This window comes from Lepus europaeus, chromosome 2 (genome assembly GCF_033115175.1).
Source record: "Lepus europaeus isolate LE1 chromosome 2, mLepTim1.pri, whole genome shotgun sequence".
Taxonomy (NCBI): domain Eukaryota; kingdom Metazoa; phylum Chordata; class Mammalia; order Lagomorpha; family Leporidae; genus Lepus; species Lepus europaeus.
This window is the reverse complement of record NC_084828.1, coordinates 31,170,298-31,197,281: the sequence shown is the minus strand read 5'-3', so window position 1 is coordinate 31,197,281 and position 26,984 is coordinate 31,170,298. Positions and strand designations below refer to the sequence as shown.

The following is a 26,984-nucleotide window of genomic DNA, read 5'->3' as shown; positions in this document are numbered from 1 at the left end:
ATGTATCTTCCTAATGCTTTCTTTAAGACCAGTGGTTCTCTGTGCAGGTGATTGTCAGTTGCTAAAGCAGCTGCACTGTAAAATCACTTCAACTCTTTGAGAATTTCTGGTCTGTTGAGGCTACTACAAGTTTGTTTCTCTTAGGCCTTTGCTCTGCTGTATTTCTTCCCTTGCTCATCCTTAAGATCACTGTGTAAATACCTAAATGTCTTGTCCTCGCTCCCTATGGCACCATCTCCCTTATAAGGCTCTGACTCTTATTAGCTACTGGCATTTTTTCTGCATGTTCTGAGTGCTTGCTTGTTGTGAAAAAGTGACACAAATGGGCTAACTGCAACAGATCATAAATTAGTGGTGACAGCATGGAAAGGCAAGTCACAGATCCTCAGATTGGGAGTGGGAGGCAACTATGCTGAGCTCCACAGCCCCCATTCCTGTCACCCTACCTGGCAACCCCACTTGTTTTGTGTAAATCACTGACCTTTCTTGCATTTTCTGCAACAACTCTTTCATTGTTTCCACTAATTTCTTTGTCTAACTTCTTTGTCTCTTCATTTTCACCATACTTTTTTTTTTTTAAATATTTATTTGAATGGCACAATGACAGAGTGAGAGACAGACAGACAGACACACACACACACACACAGAATGAGAGAGAGAGAGAGAGAGAGAGATATCTTCCATCTGTTTGTTCACTGCTCAGTAGCTATAATGGCCATGGCTAGGCCAAGACTCCACCCTGCCCTCCACTATGGGATGCTACCATGGCAAGCGGTAGCTCAGCCCACTGCACCACAATGCCAGCCCCTGTGTCTTCATCATTCTGAGAAAGATCTCACCTCAAATTTCACGGATTTACTGTAAAACTAATGAAACTTAACCATGAGTCCTAAGACCTTGAATCTAATTTTATGGTGGTAATTTTTTATCATATTTCCTAAAAATGACTTCCCCAAATATATGAATCTCTTGTTCAATCTCCTAGATCTATTCCTACCTGCATGATATTCTTCTGACTTGTCCCTGCCGACAATAAAGGAATGACATAGTTTTATATCAGACTGTTCTTTTTGTGTGTGCATAGAATTCCTACCATCTCCTCCTGCACTCATGCAGATCTTACTCCATTGTCCCCCTCTCCCTATGTCATCAGCTCTTCCCTTGCCATTGTTTATTCTCAGTATTTAGACAGGTATATTGTCTCACCTCTTAAAGTTGACAAAAAAAAAACACTATCCCTTACCATACTCTTATTTTTCCCATGAATGAGCTATCTCTTCATTTTTGTAACAGAGTTAAACCCCTTTGAAGGGAGGAGTTTGTTTCACCTTTTACTTCTAGTTTATTTAACCTGCCCCCACTCTAGCTTCTGCCAACAACTTGACTAAAAGGGATTGTCTTTAAGGTAATTGATTTTCTACATGTGATCAGATTCATTGGATCTCATTCAATCTTCATATTGAACTTTTATCAAATATTAATGCTATTAATCTTTTCACTCCTCCTCCTTCTTTATCTTTTCTTAAAGACACACTTATCTGGCTCTGCAATAACATATTCTTTTGGCTTTTTCCCTTCCTCTGTGAAAGTTAAATTTATAGTCTCTTCTTGCATCTAAAAGTAGGAGGTCCTTGAGACAACCCTCTTTGTTTTCCTGTTTCACTCCCTTGGCAGTCTCATCCATTGCCTTGAATTCTTGCTATCAACCAGCCAGCAATTCTCCAGCCATTTATATCTTAAGGCCAAAATATTAATCTTAGCTATAGACTCATATATCCAGTTCTTTTCTCAAATTGAGATCTCATGGACCATTCCAAGCCAATAGTTTCAACACTGCTACCTCAAAACAAAAGGAAAAAAAAATTATCTGTTGTTCTTCATTCAGTAGTACTGCTTTCAGTATGTAAAAATCAATCCAGGGACAGGTGTTGTGGCATAGTAAGTTAAGCTGCCACTTCGGACATCCCCATCCCATATGGAGAACTGGTTGGAGTCCTGGCTACTCCACTTCCCACACAGCTTCCTGCTGATATATTCTGGAAGGCATCAAATGATGGCAGAAGTGCTAGAGACATTGCTGTCCATGTGGGAGACCCAGATTGAGTACTGTGCTTCAGGCTTCAGCTTGACCCAGTCTTGGATATTGTGGGCAATTGGGAAGTGAACAGTAGAAGAAAATCAGTCTACCTGTGTCTGTCTATCTGTGACTCTGCCTTTTAAGTAGATGAAAATAAATTTAACAAAAGTTTTTTTTAAAAAAAAATCAATTCAACATTGTTAGAAAATTTGTGTCATTCTTGATAGTTTCCTTATTCTATCTCCAATAATGTTTACAAGTCAGTCAGATCCTATTGGTGTGCAGTCTTGTGTACATGAGTATGTGTGTTTGTTTTTGTATATTCTTACTATTAACACTGTTACACTACCTTTATTTCTGGATAGATCCTACAGTAGTCTCTTAACAGTCTATCATTTACTTCCTACAGGGACCATGAAGATATTTCAGAAGCACAAATAGGATCCTATTCCTAGATTTAATTGTCCATTCACTTTTCATTACACTCATATTGAAAAAAAAGAAGTCTTAACAACATTATACAACCTTGTAGATCTTGACCTCCTACCTAATTTTTCATTGTCACTTCTTCCTGCTCCTCCAAGGCACAATTAACCTACTTTAGTTCCTCAATCATGCCAAATTCTCTGTAGTTTTAAAGCTCTTTTCAACTCCTGCTCACCATTCAAGTTTCAGCTTATATGTCACTTTGCCATGGAAGTCTGTCCCTGCTGTACCCTCCCGCTCAAGACTAAGAAAGCTCTCCTTTTCATAACCTCTCACAGCACTCTGTCTCCCCCTACCCTTCACAGCACTTCTAGTAATAAGCATCCATTTGCTCCTATGTATACTTGCTGTTAATGCGTATATGTAATATTTTTCTTACAAATGAAGCTGAGCTTCCCCAGCTCAGGGATAATGTCTTCTTGTTCACTTCTCAATGTTGACCACCTTATCTTGCCCTTCAAAAGTGCTTCTTGTAAAAATAGGTACAAAGACATATATAAATGTGTAATTACATATGTCCATAATGGTGTGTGATTAATATCTGTGACTGATTGTAAATGTACATGTGTGAACAAGCAGGAACATTCTACCATTTCACTATTCTCTGGATCATAAGCATCCAGTATTCTCTGGAACATAATCAGCAGGGTTTCAGGTTCAGAAGAGAATCTGTATATACACCTATTTTCCAGTGCTAAAAAGCCATATTGAGGAACATTAATTTAATTAAATTTACCCCTTCCTATAGGTAAAAAATTTGAAAACACTGAAATGTTTGGTCAGTATCCACTTCAGGTCAATGGGTTCAAAGATCTGCATGAGTGCCTAGAAGCTGCAATGATTGAAGGAGAAATTGAGTCTTTACACTCAGAGAACTCAGGAAAATCAGGCCAAGAGGTGAGTTTAGTGTTTTCATATCTCCTTCCTTTCCCAGGTCTCTCTTACAGTGCTGTAAAGCACAGTATAAGGCCCTTACTATGTAGTTACCTAGTGATTGAGAAGATACTTAGAAAAATACATTTGGAAAGATTTTTGGACTTCTCAATCAAGGAGCAACCATGAATAAGCAGCATTGTAGTCCTTGAAGCTAAAAAGAAAAACACTGATTTAGGGTGGATTTTTTACATAGGTATATTCTACTTATACCAAATACTGTTAGAATTTGTCTAGGCCTGTATTGGTAACTCCAGACTCCTTTGTTTTTTGGCAGGGTGAGAGGGGAGGTAATTACTGTGTGATTCCATAGGGTCAAATGGAACGATTGCTTTCCCAAAAAAGAATTTAAAAAACTCGTATTTTGTAAACCTGTTTATCTGTTTCTGCTGGCCTCTTTCCATCTACCCATCTCTGTCTCTTCATCTGTCTGCCTAGCTCCATGTGTATATACATTTTTTTCATGTATTTGCCTATCTTGGAGTGTTGACAGTACAAGAGAAAGCAGCTTGTTAAGCAGTTGCTGACAATTGCCTAGGTGTAAGCTCTGTACCTGAGGATAAGCGTTCTCATCTGTGTCATTAACCACTATATCCCTAGTCAATACTGTGATGACTATAAGTAGAATTACATAACAAACATTTATTAAATAAGTAAATAAAACATCTCAGTGCTCATCAGAGAAACTTCTAATGTCTTTATACTGAACAGGCGCTTAATAAATATTAAGTGATAATACTTTTGTGTTCATCTAAAATGGGACTAGGTTCTTGTTTGATATTAAACTGTCTTCACTAGTTTTTTTTTAAAAAGATACAGTTAACCCTTTCATGTCAGCTGCATACTCACTTCTTTGTCTTTCCTCATTCACCCAAACAAATGTACCAAAAATTAATATGTACTGGGTTTTTGGGGGTGTTTTTTTTAAGAGGAAGAGAGAGGGATCTGTTGGAAATAGTTTTTCTCTATCATAGATGATCTACTTAGTGATGCACAATAGATGCTGATATCCCATTCCAAAGCTATCAAATCAGAATCTAGGGTAGAGCTATGGAATCTGGACACTAGAGTCACAAATGATTTAATATTTCTTTAATTAAGAATATTTAAAATCAACTGATTTATTGATACAGAAAAGGATCTCTAAACATTGGGGTTTTTGAGATTCCCCTAGGAAGCAAGAAGACGAACTCCCTGAAGTCTGTCTGATCTGCTTGCTGTCAAATAAAAGGATAGTGGATTGGACAGGAAGCCAGGAAATAACATTTTCCTCATTTTGGAAGAGCAGCTTTTAAGTGAAATACAATATGGTCTATTGATAAATAATCTTTCTAAAAATATTCTTAGCTTTAAAAATTAGTTATCCTGTATATAACCTGAATTTATTTATTTATTTAGAATGTTATTTTCTCCCTTTTTTGCTAGCTTCACACACTAAGTGATCTGTGGTACAGTATATAGTTTCTGCCTAAGTTTTCCTGTTTATTCTAAGGAATAAAATGGTCTGTAATCTTTTATGAATTAGCCGTTTCTAACCAATCTCAGTGATGATATATTTGGTCACCTGTGATTCTTATTACAAGTTTTATAGTTTTGCTGGATATAGAAGTTTCAGTGAGGGAATGTGGTTTAAGAGACTGTCACTGATTGGATGTAATATCTTAAAAGTTTGAATCATACTTATAGTCTTATTATGTTCTTCAGAATAACTATTTTATTTCTTCTTGAGTCTCTGAAGACCAATAAATAATAGGTTAAAGACTATTTCTAAATTATAGTAATCCCTGATAATATTAGCTTTTTCTTCACATTATTATTTGCTAACAATTGTTGATTTTACTTTGGTACAACAAACACCTCTAGCTAAAATAGCTGTACCCAACTAATACAGGAAGACCTTCAATCTCTAGAACTGCTCAGAACATGCAGTGGTCTTGAGGTGGGTGTTTCACACAGTTCTGAAGATGCTGCTTCGGACACCCACATCCATGTCAGTTCCTAGCTTGAGTCCCACTTCATATCCAACTTTCTGCTAACTCACTTCAGATGAAGGCTCAACTACTTGGATCTCTGCCACTCACATGGGAACTTGGATTGAATTCCGGACTCCTGGCTTCATCCTGGCCTAGACCCATTGTTGCAGGCATTTGGAGAGTGAGCCAGTGGATGAAGATCTTTTTGTCTCTCCATCTGTCTGTCTCTGTCTCTCTGCATTTTAAACAAAATGGAAGTAAATTAAAATGAAAGAATACATCTAGTGGTCTATATGAATATAAATTTTTGAAATGCTATACCAAGAAGCAACTAAATAAATTTAAGAAATAACATATGAAATATGGTTGTAATCGAGATACACTCTGAGGAATATATTATTGGAAGTTCATTGCTGAGAATCATGGCATGTATTTATACAAGCCTAGATAGTGTAAGTCAATCACTACACAAGGTTTCTTAATACAGTTAAGAAATATGATGAACATGAGATGTATGAGACTGCTATTGGCCTAATATGCCATACAGTCTTAAAGTAAATTTTTTTTGGTAAGTAGAAAGAGTATATATACCACATAAATAAGAACTAATATTAGTTATTGGTTATTATTATAAGCTATTGTATAGTAAATACATGTTCTATAATTTTATTTTTTTTTTTAATTTGAGAGGCAGAGAGAATGAGTAAGCTGCCATCAGCTGTTTACTCTCCAGATGCCCTTGATTTCTGGAGCTAAAGCAGAGGCTAGGAGCCAAGAATTCAATGCAGATCTCCCATATTGTTAGCAGGAGCCCAAATACTTGAGCCTTCAATGCCACCTCCCAAGGTCTGTGTGACAGGATGATAGAGTCAGGAGCTGGAGCCAGGTATCAAACCTAGACCCTTCATTGTGGAGTGTGAGCATCTCAGCCTCTTCAACCTCTAGAGCAAATGCCTGCCCTGTATGGGCTCTAAGTTTACATCACTGGCCAGCATAATAGGTTTGTTTACATCAGCAGCAGCACAAACAGGTAAGTAATGTGCTATACCATGAAGTCATCATGCTATAAGATCACTAAGTGGTAGGAATTTTTCAACTCCATGATAATCTTGTGTATATGCCCTCTATTATTGACCAGATATGCCCTCCAATGTTGACTAAAATACATTCAGCACAAGAATGTACTTAAAACTATTTTTTAAATCATAAATTTAAAATTTTAACGAAACAGAATGCAATTTGGAGATGAGTGAGGCTACCCGGGAAACTCAGAGCTCTTTTTAAATTGCAGTTTGGAAGAAAATAATTTCAAACAGTACATGCTTAACTTCTGGTGTGAGTATTCACTGTATGTGATACATTGCACATTCTTTTAGTCCATTACTATGCACATATAAATATTTCTATCTGCCTGTTCATACTGTTTTGAGACTTAGATTTTTCACTTAACAGTATTTCTCCTGCTTTCTTCCATGTAAGTTTGCACTTTACACCATTCTTTTTAAAATTTGGGTGATAGCACATGGTCTGTATTTATAAAATTGAATTTATTTAATTCCATAAGGTAATAGAAAAAGAATTTTTTGATGCTGCCCTTCCATAAATCCTTTCTATGAATTGACCAGGATTTGGGTCCCCAAACTCATGCAAACATTTGAGCTCAAAAATCTTTTGTTAAAGATAATAGATTAATGCTAATGATTGGTGGATTAGGGTGGAGGCTTGATCCAGTGCTGGGGTCTGATGATTTTGGCCTTTGGGAAGTGATTGGATTGGATTAGGTTACAAGGGTAGAGCCTCATATTCAAGTCATGAAACTTTAAATAGACCACATAGAGGTGGATGAAGAGTGTATTCCCTGTACCTCCATGTACCTTCATGCTGCCTGGCTCACAATGTGATTATCCCTCCACCATCCTTGGTTGTCCCTAGATGTTTGAACCAAGGGATCACCTGATCTTTGGACAGTATTAAACTCAAATAAACCTTTTTCTTCCTAAGACGTTCTTGTCAGGTATTGTAGAATAAGGAAAAACTGAATAATACAGTGTCCTTAGGAATGAACAACATTTAGAAGTGGAATCTTTGGATAATAGGATATTATGCAAATATGTATCACATTATAGTAAAGTTCTAGAAGAAGTTTTTTTTTTTTTTAACTCTACAAACTTCATTAGGAAAGCAGTAATTTCCATGTGAGTATTAGATTTGTGTAGAAGTTATATGGGAAGTTTATCTTTTAAAATTAAAGTGAGGGAAACTAGTTTTGTTGTATTGCAGGCTAAGCTGCTGCTTGCAAAGCCAGAATCCCATAATGCAGCACTGGGTCAAGTCCTGGTTGCTCTGCTTCTGATTCACCTGCCAGCTAATGTGCCTGGGAAGACAAAAGATGATGACCCAAGTGCTTAGGCCCCTGTCACCCATATAGGAGACCTAGATACAATGGCCTGGCTCCTAATTTCCACATGCTACAGCCCTGGTCATTGCACACATTTGGGGAGTGAACCAGTAGATAAAGATGTTTCTCTGTTTCTCCATCAATCTTACTCTCTGTCACTCTCTTCCAAAGAAATACATCTTTTTAAAAATGATACTATTTATTTGAGACCTAGAGTTACAGACATAAAGAATAGACAGAGAGAAAGGCCTTCCATCCTCTGGGTCACTCCCCAAATGCCTGCAATGGCCTGAGCTTAGCCTATATGAAGCTAGGAACCATGAGCTTCTGGTTCTACCACAAGGGTGCAGGGGCCCAAGCACTTGGGCCATCATATACTGCTTTCCCAGGCTGTAGCATAAAGCTGGATTGGAAGAGGAGCAGCTGGGACATGAACTGGCACCCATATGGGATGTTGGCACCACATGTGGAGGCTTAGTCCACTGTACCATAGCACTAGCCCTCAGTTAACTTTATACTCATAAAGTTAACCCTACGCTAAATAAAGAGTTCAACAAACAGTATAGTATGTATGAAGACAAAAACAAAAAAACACTGTTCTTCAACAATTGAGTCAAAGTGTCAATTTTACTTCTATAAGATGACCTTTTAGGTACTGTATTAGTTACCACAGATCAGTGAGAACATTTGGTGTTTGTTATTTTAGGACTGGTTTATTTCACTAAATATAATGGTTTCCTGATGCATCCATTTTGTTGCAAAGACAGGATTTCATTTTTTTTAAATGTAGTGTAGTATCCCATAGGGAATATATACTATACTTTCTTTATCCAGTCTTCAGTTGATGGATATCTGGGTTGATTTCATATCTTAGCTATTGTGAATTGAGCTGCTATAAACATGGGTGTGCAAATCACTCTTTCATATGGTGATTTCTTTTGGTTTGGGTAAATTCCCAGTGAGATGGCTGGGTCATATGGTAGGTCTATATTCAGATTTTTTTCTTTATTTATTTATCTGAAAAGCAGAGTTACACAGAGGCAGAGGCAGAGAGAGGTCTTTCATTTACCAGCTCACTCCCCAGATGACCGCAGTGGCCAGAGCTGTGCCGATCTGAAGCCAGGAGCCAGGTGCTTCTTCTGGTTCTCCCATGTGGGTGCAGGGTCCAAGGACTTGAGCCATCTTCCACTACTTTCCCAGGTCATAGCAGAGAGCTGAGTTGGAAGTGGAGCAGCGACTCAAACTGGCACCCATATGGGATGCCAGCACTGTAGGCGGTGGCTTCACCCGCTGCACTGTAGCCCTAGCCCGTATATTTAGATTTCTGAAGTATCTCTGTATTGTCTTCCACAGTGGCTGTACCAGTTAACATTCTCACCAATAGTATACCTTTTCCCACCAATTAGAGTACCTTTTCCTCTATATCCTCACAAGAATTTGTTGTTTGTTGATTTCTGTGTGAGACCCATTCTAACTGGAGTGAGGCGAAACCTCACTGTGTTTTGATTTGCATTTCTCTGATGGCTAGTGATCCTGAGCATTATTTCAAGTTCTGTTGGCCTCTCTTGAAAAATGCCTATTCAGGTCATTTGCCCATTTGTTAACTGGATTGTTTATTTTCTTTTAGTTTCTTAAGCTCTTTATACATTCTGGGTATTAACCCTTTTTCATTTGCATAGTTTGCAAATAATTTTTCCCATTCTTTTGATCACCTCTTCACTATGCTGAGTGTTGTTTTTGCAGTGCAGAAGCTTCTCAGCTTGAAGTAATCTCATTTGTCAGTTTTGGTTTTGGTTGTCTGTGGTTCTGGTGTTTTCCAAGAAATCGTTGCCTATTCCAGTGTCTTGCAGGGATTTTACAATGTTCTCTAATGACTTGATGGTATTGGGTCATAGCTTTAGGTCTGTAATCCATTTTGAGTGGATTTTTGTGTAAGGTATAAGGTAAACATCTTGTTTTGTACTTTTGGATGCGAAGATCCAATTTTCCCAGCACCATTATTTGAAGACACAGTCCTTGCTCTGGGATATGATTTTTAGTTCTTTTGTCAAAGATTAGGTAATTGTAGATAGGTGCGTTGATTTCTGGAGTTTTTCTTCTGTTCCATTGGTCTACAAACCTTTTTTTTTTTTTTTTCCTAGTACCAGGCTGTTTTGATTATAACTGCTCTGTAGTATGTCTCAAAATCTGGTATTGTGATGCCTGCAGCTTTGTTTTCGTTGTATAAGATTGCTTTAGCTATTCCAGGGTCTTTCTTGTTTCCATGTGAATTTTAGCACTTTTCCTAGATCTGAGAAGAATGTCCTTGAATTTTAATAGGGATTTCATTGAATCCATGTGGATTTTAGCATAAGTTTTCCTAGATAGGAGAAAAATGTCCTTGTTATTTTGATTGGGATTCTATTGAATCTTTCAGTAGTATGGCCTTTTTGATAATATTGATTCTTCTAATCCATGAACATAGAAAATTTTTCCATTTTTATATCTTACTTTCTTTTTTTCTTTAATGTTTGTAATTGTATTTGTAGAGATACTGTTTAAATTTATTCCAAGGTATTTATTTTTTTAAGTTATTATGAATGGGGTTGATCTTATAAGTTCTTTCTTAGCCATGGCATTGTCTGTGTTTAACAAGTCTGTTGCTTTTTGTGTGTTAATTTCATATCCTTCCTCTTTACCAACCTCTTTTATGAATTCCAGTAGTCTTTTAATGGATTCTTTTGGTTTCCCTATGTAAAGAATTATATGTTCTGCAAATAGGGGTAGTTGAGTTGTTCCTTTCCAATTTGTATCTCTTTGATTTCTTTTTCTTGCCTAATGGCTCTGGCTAAAACCTCCAGGACTATATTGAATAGCAGTAGTGAGAGTGGGCATCCTTGTCTGGTTCTGGACTTTAGGGGGAATGCTTCCAAGTTTTCCCCATTCAATAGGATGCTGGCTGTAGGTTTGTCATAGATTGCCTTGATTGTGTTGAGGATTGATACTTCTGTACCCAATTTGGTTAAGATTTTCATCATGAAAGGATGTTATATTTTATCAGCTGCTTTCTCTGCATCTATTGAGATCATCATAAGGTGTTTGTTCTTTAGTTTGCTAATGTGATGTATCACATTTATTGATTTGCAAATACTGAAACACCCCTGCATCCCAGGGATAAATCCCACTTGGTCTTGGGGAGTAATCTTTCTGATGTGTGATTGTATTCTATTACCTCGTATTTTGTTAAGGATTTTTGCATCTATGTTCTTCAGCGATATTCGTCTATAGTTCTCTTTCTCTGTTGTATCTTTTTCTGGTTTAAAAATTTAGGTGATGCTGGCTTCATATATGGGGGTTGAGAGGCTTCCCTCCCTTTGAATTGTTTTGAATAGCTTGCAAATAATTGAAATTGGTTCTTCTTTAAATGTCTGGTAGAATTCAGTAGTGAAGCCATCTGTTTCTAGGCTATTCTTTGTTGGGAAGGTCTTTATTACTGATTCAAACTGTTTGGTTAGTGGTCTGTTTAGGTTTTCTATGTCTTCAGGACTCAAAATTGGTAGGTTGTATTTGTCCAGGAGTCATCTGTTTCTTCTAGGTTTCCTGATTTGTTGGCATATAGCTCTTTGTAATAATATGTGATGATTCTGTTTATTTCTGTGGTATCTATTTTTACATTTCTTTTTTTTCATCTCTGATTTATTGATTTCAGTCTTCTCCCTCCCCCCCACCCTTTGGTTAGTTGGACCAGTGGTATATCAATTTTGTTTATTTTTTCAAAAAAAACTCTTCATTTCATTGATCCTTTTTATATATATATATATATATATATATATATATATATATAAATTTGGTTTAAATTTTGTTTACTTTTTCACTAATTTTAATTATTTCTTTCCTCCTGCTGATTTGGGGTTTTGTTTGTTGTTGGGTTTTAGGTCCTTGACATAAATTGATAGCTCATTTATTTGGTGCCTTTTCAGTTTCTGGGAATTTACCCAAACAGTTGCTATAAATTTCCTGCTTAACTATGCTTTTGCTGTATACCAAAAGTTTTGCTATGTTGTAATCTTCATTTGTTTCTAAAAAGTTTGATTTTTTTTCCTGTACCTATTGCTCATTCAGGAGCATGTTGTTCAGTCTCCATGTATTTGTATATGTTCTAGATATTCTTGAGTTTTTTATTTCCAGCTTCATTCCATTGTGGTCAGAGAAGATGCATGTTATGATTTTGATTTTTTTTTTTTTTTTAATTTGCCAAGACTTACTTTGTGGACTAGCATTTGGTCTGTCCTAGAGAAAGTTCCATGCACTGATGGGAAGGATGTATATTCTGCATGTGGGTTGAAAAGTTCTGTAGCTATCAGTTATATCCATTTGGTTTCTTTGTTGATTGTTCTGTGCATTGATGAAAGGGGGGGGGGGATATTGAATTCACTCATTATTATTGTATTGGAGTATATGGCTCTCTTTAGATCCACTAACATTTCTTTTAAAGCCCTGTATTTGGGTGCATGTACATTTATTATAATCACATTTTCCTGTTGAATTGATCCCTTAATCATTACATACTGCCCTTCTCTGTCTCTTCCAACAGTTTTTGTGTTGAAATCTATTTTGTCTGATAGTAAGATGGCTATACTATCTCCTTTTTGCTCTCAGTTAGTATGGACTATCTTTTTCCATACTTTCACTTTTAGTCTCCATGTTTTTTCCATATTTGTATAATCTTTATGCAAAAACCAGATATCTTCAACACTTTTAAATTTGGTAGATAAAATCAGGAACACTAATGCTGCCAATGCTGATTATGTAAGCTCTTTATTCAGCAAGTGCAGAAATATGTTCCTTCTATTGGTTCATTATACAATACCATAAAATTAATGTGTTTAGAGGTAATGGGGAAAAGTGTTAGTTTGACTTTTCATGACCTCTTTCTCACAAGCATAGCATTCCAGTAACATTACAGAGATGTAAATACAGTTTTTCTGTTGAGTGACAAAGGTTTTTCTTAAATAAAACTTCTTGTGTTTCTTTAATTTTAAATGTAGACTGCTATAATCACAATATCAATGTTGTAGAGCTGCTAAACGTACCATTTATATTTTTAAAAATTAGTGGTTGCCTGGTTTTCTCATCTAGTCCACAACAGCTTTAGAATAAGAAAATGAAATCCTTCTAGTCTTGTATATGAAAATCTTACCAATGCAGGTGGAGTAAACACATTCATAACAAACTTATTGCATAACATTTTATGATTGTGCTGTCTTAAAGTAGATCACTATTTGGGTCATTTCATTTCCCATGACCATTTTAGAATCCCATGAATGAAAATACCTATTTAATTTTAGTGGTGACATTTTTAAGTGTTGTAATAAAATAGGTAAGAATTTTTGGAGCATACTTGAGTTGAATATTGTGAAATGAAGATCAGTATTTTTCTAAGCCATCAAAACTTTTCTTTTTACTTGAACACATGGAACTAAAGAAAGACCTGCACTACCAAGTTTATAGCAGCACTGTTCACAATGGCCAAGATCTGGAATCATCCAAGGTGTCCATCATCAGATGAATGGTTAAATAAATAGAAAATAGGTATAAAAAGAATGAAATTCTTGCATCAAAATGGACACTACTAGAGGACATCATGTTGAGTGAAATAAGCCAGACTCAGAAAGGCAGCTACCACATGTTTACCCTTGTATGTGGCAGCAAAAATTTGAAAAACAAACAAAAAAGTAATGCTGCAGTATTGCTGCAACTATAGTTTTGTAAAACTTTGTTTTAATATCTTTGTCATACCAATGGTTAAGTGTTATGATCTGTGTTTACTTCAAAATTTACTGTATATGTGTGAAAAAAACTTTTCTTTTTGCCATATAGGGTATTTTAATTCTTAATATGAATTTAAAAAGAATAGGTGACACACACACACCCCTATTTTTTTTTTTTTAATTTGTCTTATCTATTTGAAAGGCAGAGAGCCAAAGAGAAAGAGACAGATACAGGTTATCTCCAATCTGCTGGGTCACTCTCCAAATACCTGTAACATCCTGGGCTAGGTCAGGCTGAAGTCAGGAGTTAGGAACTCACTCCAGCTTTCCCTTGCTGGAACCATCACCTGCTCCTTCCTGGGGGTCTGCATTGGTAGGATGCTGGGGTCAGGCATCAAAGCTGGAACACAGTGCTTACATCTTAATCACTAGGCTAAGCACCTGCCCCAGCAGTTGAAATCTGTCCAAATTATGTGCCCAGTATTTGGATTGTCAGCTTGTGATGATGCAAGTAAAAATGTAGTGTGAGGGGCAAGTGTTGGATGCAGCAGTTAAAGTTACTGCTTTGGATGCCTTGCGCCCATATTGGAGTGCGGCTTCTTGCTTACATGCACTTTCGTGGGCAACAGGTGATAGCTCAAATACTCGCGGTGTCTCTGCTACCTATATGAGAAACCCAGATGGAATGTTGGCAACTGGCTTCAGGAAGAACTGGTGAATAGGTGCTGTCTCTCTTTCTCTATATATATCTCTAAAATCTGCCTTTCAAATAAAATGAAAATAAATGAAAGTTTTTAAATATTGTCATGTCAGCATCCTCTGCATAAAACTGAAATGGAGGAAACAGAAAGGTGGTATTAAGACTATTTTCTTATTCTATTTTCTTTTAGCATTGGTTTACTGAACTACCACCTGTGTTAACATTTGAATTGTCAAGATTTGAATTTAACCAGGCCTTGGGAAGACCAGAAAAAATTCACAACAAATTAGAGTTTCCCCAAGTTTTATATCTGGACAGGTATGGTTTGATACGCTACATGACTTGGTTTTGAAATTAGTAGGCAAGTGAAGAATTTTTATAGTTAGAGGATAATTCTGCTTAATTTTGCTTTTTTATTATTAATCTTTACTAAGTATTAAACTAATACTCTTTGTCAAAGAGATAGTTTATTTTTGTGTAAGAAAAATATAATTACTGGGCCAGCGCCGTGGCTCAACAGGCTAATTCTCCGCCTTGCGGTGCTGGCACACCGGGTTCTAGTCCCGGTCGGGGCGTCAGATTCTGTCCCGGTTGCCCCTCTTCCAGGCCAGCTCTCTGCTATGGCCCGGGAGTGCAGAGGAGGATGGCCCAAGTGCTTGGGCCCTGCACCCCATGGGAGACCAGGATAAGCACCTGGGTCCTGCTATTGGATCAGCGTGGTGCGGCACGGCGGCCATTGGAGGGTGAACCAACGGCAAAGGAAGACCTTTCTCTCTCTCTCTCTTACTGTCCACTCTGCCTGTCAAAAAAAAAAAATATATATATATAATTACTGGCATAATATTATGTGGAAGTAAGATATTTTTGTAACCCAAAAATTCTGATTGGATTTTAAAAGAAATGCTCTTTTGGGGCTGGTGTTGTGGCATAGTGTGTAAAGTTGTTGCCCATATGGCACTGGTTCGACTCATGGCTGCTCCACTTCCAGTCTAGCTGCCTGCTAATGGCCTGGGAAAGGCAGTGGAGATTGGCCCAGGTGCCTAGGAGAAGCTTCTGACTCCTGGTTCTGGCCTGTGTCAGTGCGACTGAGGCTGCTATGGCCATCTGGGGAGTGAGCTAGCGCTTGGAAGATCTCTTTCTCTCTGGCTTTCCCTCTCATAATTCTACCTTTAAGATAAATAAATAAATCTTATAAAAATGCTAGTTTATATTACCTGATATCTTACAAAATTTCAACTGAATTAGTCTTTTGTAGTGGTAGCTAGTTTTAATATTGTCCCTATTTATAAGGTCCTTGGAAATGTTAATAATTACTGTTTTTCTCCTGATAGATACATGCACAGAAACAGAGAAATAACAAGAATTAAGAGAGACGAGATCAAGAGACTTAAAGATTATCTTACAGTATTACAGCAAAGATTAGAAAGGTATTTTAACTTTTATGAAATTATGAGATAACTATGGGAAGTCATGGGATTGGTGACTTTTTAATTTTAAATTTACCTTGAATGACTTACAAGTCTAGAAATAGATCTTATCTTTTTAAAAGATTTTGGCTAAATAGTTTATTTCTGAGTTTTTTATATGAGAACTATGATAATTATAATAATCTATAATTAGATTTAGAAGACTTAGTATTTAAAATCACATATATCATTGTCAACAGGTAATATTTATGGTGTTGAAAATAGAAATAAAATTAAATGAATCTAGTATTGGACTTTTCTTTTTGCATATGACTAAATGTTACTTTTGAGACTTCCACTAAAATGAATGGTAGCTGACTTTTTCTCCTTTCTGCAGAGAATGCAAACTCAGATGCCTCTCTGCTTCACAGAAGCTTACTAAAAGGAGGGAATTGGCATAGGTATAGAGTGATTGCTACAGGGTTGCCAAGAGAGCACATTTGTGTGTAGAGGGAGTGACATACAGCATTTATACATAGCTATGGTCTCACTATTGTCTGAGGCTTCTGGTTACTTCTGAAAGAATTCAGAATCTAAACTATTAAGTGTCATGCAGGTAAGACAAAATCTGTTGGCAGAAACGTGGCCTGAGGGATTCCAGTTTGTAACATCTGATCAAATTTGTATTCTCTTAATTTTAGACTGCAAATTAAAGCCCTAAGACTTTTCAAACAAAGTAATGTATCTTATTTTAGCACTTTTTAATCATGAAAAGTAGCATCATATTAAAAAATGATCAGCGCTAAAAGGAAGAGAATGAAACTCATTACCTTGTTCATGAGATCAAATGGCAGATCTAAAAATAAAAACAGTCTTAGGAAGGCATTAGGACTGTCAGTTTTCATCTTCCTGTTGAGCCATAGTTTAGAGCAGCATTTAGAAATTATTAGAATATATAAATACATTCAATATTAATCCCCTTTCTTTTTTTGAAGGATATTTAATTATATCTTGGATGTATATTCAGTTTTACCTTCTTTGTTTGAAAACAAATGCATTTCTTTTTTGAGGATGATTTATTTAAGTGGTGTACCGTATTTTATAAGAATTATTTTTGAAAACCCAAATGTTCTGTTTATATAAGTAAAAGCCTTCATATTGTTATAATTCACAGATATTTAAGCTATGGTTCAGGTCCCAAGCGATTCCCATTGGTAGATGTTCTACAGTATGCTTTGGAATTTGCCTCAAGTAAGCCTGTTTGCACCTCTCCAGTTGATGATATTGATGCTACTTCCCCACCCAGTGGTTCTGTACCAGCACAGACATTACCAAGGTAAAAGGTTTTCTGGATAAAAGAGAAATCTATCTTACCTATATTGCATAATAACATAATTGAGGCCTTCAAAGGTAATTACATCTTGTGGTTTATTGTAACAAACTCTTGATTCACTTATTGTACATCTTTTGGAGGCTTTCGTATTTCATTATGTAAGTATATTTTGTGATTATAGATTTACATTTCATCATTTTTTCAATTCAAAATTATACTTTGTTTTGATATATAGTAATGTAGGTTTCAACTTTTTTTAGAAAATTATTTGAAAAGCAGAGAGGGAGCGGAAATGATACATTTCATCCACTGATTCACCCTCCAAATCCTGCAAAAGCTGGAGCCTAAGAACCTGGAACACAATCTGTTTCTTTCATCTGGGTGGCAGGTATCCGTCAAATTGAACCATTACCGGCTGCCCCAAAGGATGCCTATTAATAAGAACCTAGAAGGGCCGGCGCCGCGGCTCAATAGGCTAATCCTCCACCTTGCGGCGCCGGCACACCAGGTTCTAGTCCCGGTCGGGGCACCAGATTCTGTCCCGGTTGCCCCTCTTCCAGTCCAGCTCTCTTCTGTGGCCTGGGAGTGCAGTGGAGGATGGCCCAAATCCTTGGGCCCTGCACCCACACAGGAGACCATGAGGAAGCACCTGGCTCCTGGCTTCGGATCAGCGCGGTGCGCCGGCCGCAGCGCACCGGCTGCAGCAGCCACTGTGGGGTGAACCAACAGAAAAGGAAGACCTTTCTCTCTGTCTCTCTCTCTCACTGTCCACTCTGCCTGTCAAAAAAAAAACAAAAAACCCTAGAATCAAAAGTGAGCCCAGGACTTGAACCCAGGCATTCTAATATGGATGTGGTTATCCTGCTACACCAAACCCCTTGTCCCAGTTTCAATCTTTCTTTATCCATGAAAATAATACTATTATAGCGGAATTTGTGAAGCTGATGTGGCACAGCAGGTAAAGCTGCTGCCTGGGATGCCTGCCTTGCATATGAGCACCATTCCGTGTCCTGGCTGCTCCACTTTGATCCAGCTCTCTGCTAATGCCCTTAGGGAAGCAACAGAAGATGATCCAAGTACTTGGGTCCTTGCTACCTTACATGGGAGACCTGAATGGGGATCCATGCTTCTGATTTTGTCCTGGCCATTTGGAGAGTGAACCAGTAGATGGAAGATCTCACTCTATGTGTGTGTGACTCTCCTTGTCTGTTTAATTCTGCCTTTCAAATAATTTTTTTTTTGTATTTTTGAATTTATTTTTTAAGGTGAACAAATTTCATATATTTCATATAAACAGATTTAGGAGCATAGTGATACTTCTCACCCTCCTGCCTCCTTCCTTCTTTATTCTTTAATATTTACAATGACATACTTTTAGTTTATTTTATGCTCGTAACATTAACCTTATACTAATTGAAGAATTCAAAAATAAAAAAACACTGTCCCATCACAGTAGAGACAAGGGCTGTAAACAATCAAGTCTCAGAATGTCAGTCTTGCTCATATACATTACATTTTTTGGTACTCTGAAGTTCACCACAGATCAGGGAAATTATGGTATTTGTCTTTTTGGGACTGCCTTATTTCATTAAGTATAATGGCTTCCAGTTGCATCTGTTTTGTAGCAAAAGACAGGATTTCATTCTTTCTTATGTTTGAGTAATATTCCATCATGTGTGTATACAACATTTTCTTAGTCATTGGTTGATTGGCATCTGAGCTGATTCTATATATTAGCTATTGTGAATTGAGCTGCTGTTTCTTTAATATGAGCTGGCAAGTATTAGCAAGGGGAAATATTTATAATTTTAGGACGCAGTAGATTTTTTTTTTTGCTGTCGATTTTTTAAAAAAATGAATTTTTACTGTAAATCCATAATTTCATCCTTTTAATAATTTAGTCCTTATATTGTAAGAATCTTATTAGGATATTAGATCACTCCATTTGTTTATTTTTAAAAATGTTTTCCTTTTCAAATTAGAGCTAATTTAATGTCTGTGTGTTTGGCATTATCTTTGTCAAGATTTTCAGTTTGAAAGTTTGATAGCAAATATTTTATGCTTTGAAAATATAGCACAGCAGAGCCACAGGGAGCCCCTTCTTCAGAACTGCCAAGCACATCACCTGTATCAGTTGCTGCCATTTCATCAAGATCAGTGATACACAAACCATTCACCCAGTCTCGGATACCTCCAGATTTGCCCATGCATCCAGCTCCAAGGCACATAACAGAAGAAGAACTTTCTGTACTAGAAAGCTGTTTACATCGTTGGAGGACAGAAATAGAAAATGACACCAGAGGTAAGAACCTTCTGGTCATGGTAGCATAGCTACTGTCACCTCATATGTGTATAATGTTAAAACTGAGACAGAAAATCACTTCTGGATTTCATATTTAAATATTAGAGTCATTTTTTTTCCTAGAAAAGGTTTTATGTAAGATGAAGTAGTGTGACTCCTCACTTTTATATTCTTAATATCAGGTTCATAGGAACCAAAATATTTTCCCTGGATTAGGTAACTGATTAATGACATAGCAGATGGTCTGATTTTCTGGTTTGGAGCTCTAAATTTATATCAAACTGGTATTCGCAGATTCTCTGTTGGTAAAATATCATACTGAACCAAGGCCGGCGCCGTGGCTCAACAGGCTAATCCTCCGCCTAGCGGCACTGGCACACTGGGTTCTAGTCCCGGTCAGGGCGCCGGATTCTGTCCCGGTTGCCCCTCTTCCAGGCCAGCTCTCTGCTATGGCCCGGGAGTGCAGTGGAGGATGGCCCAAGTGCTTGGGCCCTGCACCCGCATGGGAGACCAGGAGAAGCACCTGGCTCCTGCCTTTGGATCAGCGCGGTGTGCCGGCCACAGCGGCCATTGGAGGGTGAAACAACGGCAAAAGGAAGACCTTTCTCTCTCTCTCTCTCTCTCTCTCTCTCTCTCTCTCTCTCACTATCCACTCTGCCTGTCAAAAAAAAAAAAAAAAAATCATACAGAACCAAAGTTTGTATGTATCTGTTTTGTCTTTCACCTGATGTTTACTTAACAAAGAAGCGTAAGTGTTAAGAGAAATTTTCTTTAGTCTTATGAACTAGAAATGAAATTTTTAATTTTTAAATCTATAACAAAGCTTTCAAATTGTGACCTATGGACACAGTGCTAATCTGCTACAGAATTTTAACTGACAAAAAACAAAATGAGAAAGATAAGGACAATGCTCTGTGGAGTATATGTGTATTAAGTTCCCAATCTGTTCTTTCTTTGAAAGAAATTTCCTTTATATTGAATTTACATGTTTCCCACTTTTCTGTTGTAAAGATGTTTGTTTGTTTTAAATGAAATGATGTTAATACTTCATCATTGATTTTGTGAATTAATTTTTTTATTTATCAAAATGCTGTGTTATAATCCCTTTATGTTATGACAATTCTGTTGGTTTGTGAAAAAAAAGTGGGAACCACAAGATTGGAATTTATTGAACAATATTGGTTGTCGAATTTTATATGACCAACTTTATATTAATAAAGAACAGAGTAAAAAGTGAGTAAATAGGGAATTATGATTAATAACAAGCATTAATACTTGTAAAGATTTTCCTTAATATTTTCTATATATTAGAAATTATTTATTTATTTTTAGATGTATTTGAAAGCCAGAGTCAGAGAGAGAGGGATAGACAGAGAAAGAGAGATGGATATTTCATCCTCTGGTTCACTCCCTGAATGGCCACAATAGTCAGGGTTGGGTCAGGCTGAAGCCAGGAGCCAGAAGACACCTATGGGTCTTTAATTAGGAGGCAGGAACCCAAGCACTTGGGCCATCCCCCTCGGCTTTCCCAAGCCCATCAGCAGGGAGCTGGATTGGAAGTTTCCCACTGGGTTTCAAAACCAGTGCCTTTATGGGATGCCAGTGTTGCAGGATGTTGCTACTGTTTCACAATGCTGACCCCTGAGATTTTTTTTGTATTTGAACTAACAAATATTAACTAAGCATAGAGTGTTTAGCAAACACTGCTAGCTGTTGGGGTAATTTTCTGCTAGGCATGGCCAATTATTTTTATGGGGTTAGATTCAGAGGATGGAGGCTAGGAAGCTTTTAAAACCAAAATAATTGCATTGCTCTTCAGAAACTACTGAGATATTGATCAGTTGACTATGGATATGAGAGAGGATGGAGTCAGGAGTATCTCCTTAGTTCATAATGGTGTTGGTAACGAAATAGATCAATGCACCTGAGCAAAGTGATGGACCTCCCCCTCCCCCACCTTCGGGGAGGAAGTGGGAATATGATGAGTTCACTTTGGTCCCTTTTAACTTTGAGAAGCTTGAGGGGCAGTCATAGATAAGCTTTGCATATATAATACTATAGATCAGGAAAGGTTTTCCTTAGGAAATTTATTTCCTTGCTTTCCTCCTTGTTGATAGTAGTTGTTAGCATTATTTTTAATTATTGTGTAGTACTACAATATACTTGTATGATATAATTTATTTAATTTTCATTTCAACATTCACTGGCCTTCTGCATACATGCTTATACCCTCTAGGTTTTCATATCTATCTATCTATCTATCTATCTATAATATTATTATTTAATTGAAAGGCAGAATTACAGAACTGAAGGGAGACAGAGTGTGAGAGAGGTCTTCCATCTGCTGTTCACTCCCAAGATGACTGCAATGGCTGGGGCTGGACCAGACCGAAGTCAGGCTTCTAGAAACCTGTTTGATCTCCAAGTGTTTGACAGGGACCCAAGCACTTGGGCCATCATCTGCTGCTTTCCCAGGTTCATTAGGAGGGTGCTGGACCCAAAGTGCAGCATTCATGACTCCTAGCTCTCATATGGAATTTTCCATATCTCAATATGCATCTGAACCCACAGCACCACAACACTGGCCTCAGGATATATTCTTTTTTTTGTTTTTTATTTTTTGTTTTTTTTTGACAGGCAGAGTGAACAGTGAGAGAGAGAGAGACAGAGAGAAAGGTCTTCCTTTTTGCCGTTGGTTCACTCTCCAATGGCCGCCATGGCTGGCGCGCTGCAGCCAGCGTACCGCGCTGATCCAAAGCCAGGAGCCAGGTGCTTCTCCTGGTCTCCCATGCGGGTGCAGGGCCCAAGCACTTGGGCCATCCTCCACTGCACTCCTGGGCCATAGCAGAGAGCTGGCCTGGAAGAGGGGCAACCGGGACAGAATCCGGCGCCCCGACCTGGACTAGAACCCTGTGTGCCGGCGCCGCTAGGCGAAGGATTAGCCTATTGAGCCACAGCGCCGGCCAGGATATATTCTTAAAAGTGCCATTTCTCATCTATTTATCTTAAATTTGAATTAATGGTTTTAAAATTTTCTTTCAAGGTGGCCATTGTGGTGCAGCAGTTAAGCTGCCTCCTGTGACGCTAGCTTTTAAAGATTTGTTTTATTCGAAAGGCAGAGTTACAAAGAGGCAGAGGCAGAGAGAGAGAGAGAGAGAGATTTTTGATCTGCTAGTTCACTTCCCAGCTGACCATAATGGCTGGAGCTGAGCCAATCCAAAGCCAGGAGCCAGGAGCTGCTTCTGCGTCTCTGATCGGGGTGTAGGGACCCAAGGACTTGGGCCATCTTCCACTGTTTTCCCAGGCCATAGCAGAGAGCTAGATTGGAAGAGGAGCAGCTGGGACTTGACCCAGCGTCCATATGGGGTGCCAACACTACAGGTGGCTGCTTTACCCACTGTGCTACAGCGCCGGCCCCAATAAATAAATCTTTAAAAAATTTTCCCCTCAAAACATTGAGTCAGTTTACAGTCCTGTGAACTGTGTTTGAGAAAGGCTGCCAGCTAATTAGCTCTGGTGCTTTTTAATTTTTGGTAGTCTGATAGTAAAAAATATTCTTCAGTGTCTTTATTTGTCTTTCCTTAATGATGAATGAAATTGTAGTTGTTTATTATTGTCATGTAAATCTCTAATTTGTAACATGCTAATTTTTTGTATTGTGTTTTTCTTACTGCTTAGTAGAAAGTTTAATGTATTATAGATATTAGCCTTTGTCCAATAGTATATGCAGTCAGTTTGTCACTTTCTTTATATTGTCTTTGGTTATGGTAATTTAGATTTTTATAAGTTTTATGTGTGAGGGCCTTATCTTTTCCTTTATGGTACTGAGACAGAGGGAGAGAGTTTGGGAGAGAGAGAGACTGACTAGGAGAGAACTCACATCTGCTAATAGACTCCTCAAATGCCTGCAATGGTCAGGGCCAAAGCTGACAGCTGAAAAGGCAAATTAATTTTCTCATTTGGGTGGCAGAAACCCAATCACCTGAACCTTCCCTGTTGTCGCTCAGGATCAGCATTAGCAGGAGCTGTAGTATGGAAGTAGAGCTGGGAATTAAATCCAGGCACTCTGGTGTGGGATTCCGGAATTGAAACCATTAGGCTAAAATACCCACTCCTAGTCACTTGACAGGTCTTTCCCCATTCTAAAGCTAGTAATATTTTCTCGTAGTCTTTCATGGTTTCTTTCAAATTCTATTCCATGGCTTCACACTGTGGTGTGGTTATATTATAATTTAATCATTTCTCTACTGACAGATATTTAGATAAGCTCCCCCTTTTAAAAATTATTATGTACATTATAGCTGTGAGCATTCTAATCTCTGAATAATTTTATAAGATTAATTTTACTAGAAATAAAAACAATAGGTAATGGCAATACCAAAATTTTATTTTATATAATATTACATTCATATATGTATACTCATAGTCATAAGATAGGTGGTGAAGTTATTTTCTCCTTAAGTTTTCCTTTTTATATCAATATGTAATGGGATTTAGTTTTAAGTCTTACTGAGATCTGCTTACATAGATTTGGGAAAAAGTTCAATTTTATTGACTCTGAATATTTTCTAGATGAATAATATTTTTATTAACTTTTTAATGTTTTATGTATTAATTTGAAATGGAGAATAGCAGAGAGAAAAAGAGCTCTTCCATCTACTGGGTCATTCCCCAGATGCCTACAGTAGCTGGGCCTGACCCAGTCTAAAGCTGGAGCCAGTGGCTCTTAATGGATCGTCCATGTGGATGACTTACCCAATTATTTAGGCCATCATCTATTGCCTCTCAGGTACATTAGCAGGAATCTGTATGAGAAGTGAAGGTGAGCCTTGAGCCTAGGCTTGATCTAGAACTTGATCTCTGATGCGGGATGCAGGTCTCCCCACTAGTAACCAGATGCACCACAAACCCTGCTCCTATTTTGTTATTTAATTATGTATCCACAGTGTGCATTTTATTAGGGAGAATTGTATCTCAGTTTATTCAGATTCCAAATGTGTCCAAATATAATGTTCTCTTTTTTTAAAGATTTACTTTATTTATTTGAAAGAGAATTTCAGAGAGAGAGAGAGAGAGCTAGAGATACATAGAGCGAGATCTTTCATCTGCTGGTTCACTCCCCAAATAGTTGCAACAACTGGAGCTGGGCCAGGCTGAAGCCAATAGCCAGGAGCTTCTTCCTGGATTCCCACGTGGGTGCAGGGAACCAAGGACTTGAGCCATCTTCTGCTGATTTCACAGGTGCATTAGCAAGGAGCTGGATCAGTAGTAGAGCAGCCAGGACCCAAACTAGTGCCTAAATGGAATGCTAGTGTTGCAGGTGGTGGCTTAAGCTATTATGCTGCAACATTGGACTCCCAAATGTGATGTTACTAAAAAAGAATTTTAGGGGAAAGCTTTTTTGTACCTCTACCATGCTTATAGGAAGAAATTTAGTCCCTAGTTTGTAAGTCTCAGTAGAAATGCAACTGATGGTAATCATTAGCTTATATCTGATTTATATCCTTAGATTTGCAGGAAAGCATATCCAGAATCCATCGAACGATTGAACTAATGTACTCTGACAAGTCTATGATCCAAGTAAGTGAGATTTTGAGCTAGTATCATTGTTAACATTATTTGCATATGTATCTTAATTTATCATTATAGCATTTATCTTGACCTAATTCTTTATTATGTTTTGTTATAAAATTTTGGGAATTATGTCGTAAAATGACATAAACATGTTAGGAAAAAGGATAACTAATAATTTAAGAAGAAAATTTTCTAACAAGTTTAGAACACATTTCCCTCATTTAGTTGTATTCTCATACTTCGTTTTCCTTTTTATTTCTTAAATTGTTCTTAAAGATTTATTTATTTGAAAAAGTTGCAGGCAGAGAGGAAGAGACAGAGAGGGAGAGAGATCTTCCATCTAAAGGTGCACTTCAGGATTGGGCAAAGTCAGGAGCTCCATCCTGGCTTGTCACGAGGGTGGCAGGGCCCAAACACTTGGGTCATTTTCTGCCGCTTTTTCCTGGCCATAAGCAGAGAGCTGGATTGGAAGTCAGCAGCTGAAACATGAACCAGTGCCCGTATAGGATGGCGGCTTTACCCACTGTGCTGCAATGTTTATCAAGCTTCTCCAAAAGTTCTTATTTACTATTAAACAAACTTTTATAGTAGAAAAAAAATATGATTGTTTAAAGAAACAAGATTTTGGGAGAAACTCTAAGTCTCCATTACATTTTAACTTCTGTTATACATTATTTAATTCATTTAATAAGCTGTCAATTTGTGATTGTAAATATTTAGTAAAATCATGTATTGTATATGAACTGTTTACCATAACTTCTTTATTCAGAAGAAAGAGTTCAATAAATATATATACAACAAATACATTTTTATTTTCTAAAAGCATCTTATCTATATACCTGCCTACTTTATATATCTTTAGCTTATTTAACTTCTCTTGCTTAATTTTTTGGTTTAATTCTTCAAAAAATTTTAGTTTAGTTTTCTTCTGTTTTAAAAAATATAATATGTGGTTGCCTTCAAATATGTAGTTTGTGGATTTTATGGACTATTATATAATAGAAATGTAATTACAGATCAACTTCTCTTCTTTCTTTTCTTTTTTCTTTTTTCCCCACATTTAGGTTCCTTATCGCTTACATGCTGTTTTGGTTCACGAAGGCCAAGCTAATGCTGGGCACTACTGGGCTTACATTTTTGATCATCGTGAAAATAGGTGGATGAAGTATAATGATATTGCTGTGACAAAATCATCATGGGAAGAGTTAGTGAGGGACTCTTTTGGTGGCTATAGAAATGCCAGCGCATACTGTTTGATGTACATAAATGATAAGGCACAATTCTTAATACAAGGTAAGAATGTGAAATATTTTGGATGGTATATGGTTTTTAAATAAGTAGAATTCTTTTTTGCCTAATTTCTGCTCATTTGATAAGATTTGGTTTAGATGTCATCTCCCCTACAGAGTTTTTCTTGACCTTCCAGAAAAGTGTCTCTCCTTATACTCTTGTAGCATACATGTATTGGGCATTTGTTATTACTTGTTGGAACACCATGTGGACTTGTGATGTGTATTTCACTCTGATTTTCTCATAGGTAGCTTCCATGTCTTACTATATTTTCATTGTTTTATTTCTTGTATTCTAATATGCATATGGAAAGCTCTTAATAAAAGGTTTGTTGAAACTGATAAAATGAACTTTCTTTTTGTGTGTAACTATTCTCGAAACCAGCTAGGCAATCCGTTAATAATAGAAAAGGTAAAGTTGATATTGTGTGTATAGTAGGGCTTTAGGAGATCGTTTAAATAGTATTTTTGCAATGTTTTTAAAAATCTGGCTATGTTGATTAGTTTTCATAATTGTATATTTTATAGCTATACTTAACTGCTTTAGATGAAAAACAATTTTAGTTCTGTTTCACACTTTATAAGGTTGTCACTGTTTCTTATGTTGTGAAAAGATTAATTTCATGAATAATCAAATGTACTTTTTTCTTACAATTACAGAAATGGTATTTTATCAGTGTACAATAGCAAAAAAATAGTTTGTCTCATATCATTTTTACTTAGCTTAATAAAAAAAAAATCTGAGAACATTACCTGTAATGGA

The 26,984-nt window shown here is 37.1% G+C and overlaps 1 protein-coding gene across 6 annotated transcripts in view; it reads left to right on the top strand.

Moving 5' to 3' along the window:
* The window catches only part of USP25 (ubiquitin specific peptidase 25), a 163,131-nt gene that overhangs the window by 83,267 nt on the left and 52,880 nt on the right, over positions 1–26,984 (top strand). For all 6 annotated transcript variants that reach the window (XM_062206615.1, XM_062206623.1, XM_062206608.1 and 3 more), the window contains 7 exons: positions 3,312–3,460; positions 14,508–14,635; positions 15,649–15,744; positions 16,898–17,059; positions 19,132–19,358; positions 24,868–24,938; positions 25,997–26,225. In XM_062206615.1, coding sequence (XP_062062599.1) covers positions 3,312–3,460; positions 14,508–14,635; positions 15,649–15,744; positions 16,898–17,059; positions 19,132–19,358; positions 24,868–24,938; positions 25,997–26,225 — 1,062 coding nt within the window. The remainder of the gene's footprint in view (positions 1–3,311; positions 3,461–14,507; positions 14,636–15,648; positions 15,745–16,897; positions 17,060–19,131; positions 19,359–24,867; positions 24,939–25,996; positions 26,226–26,984) is intronic.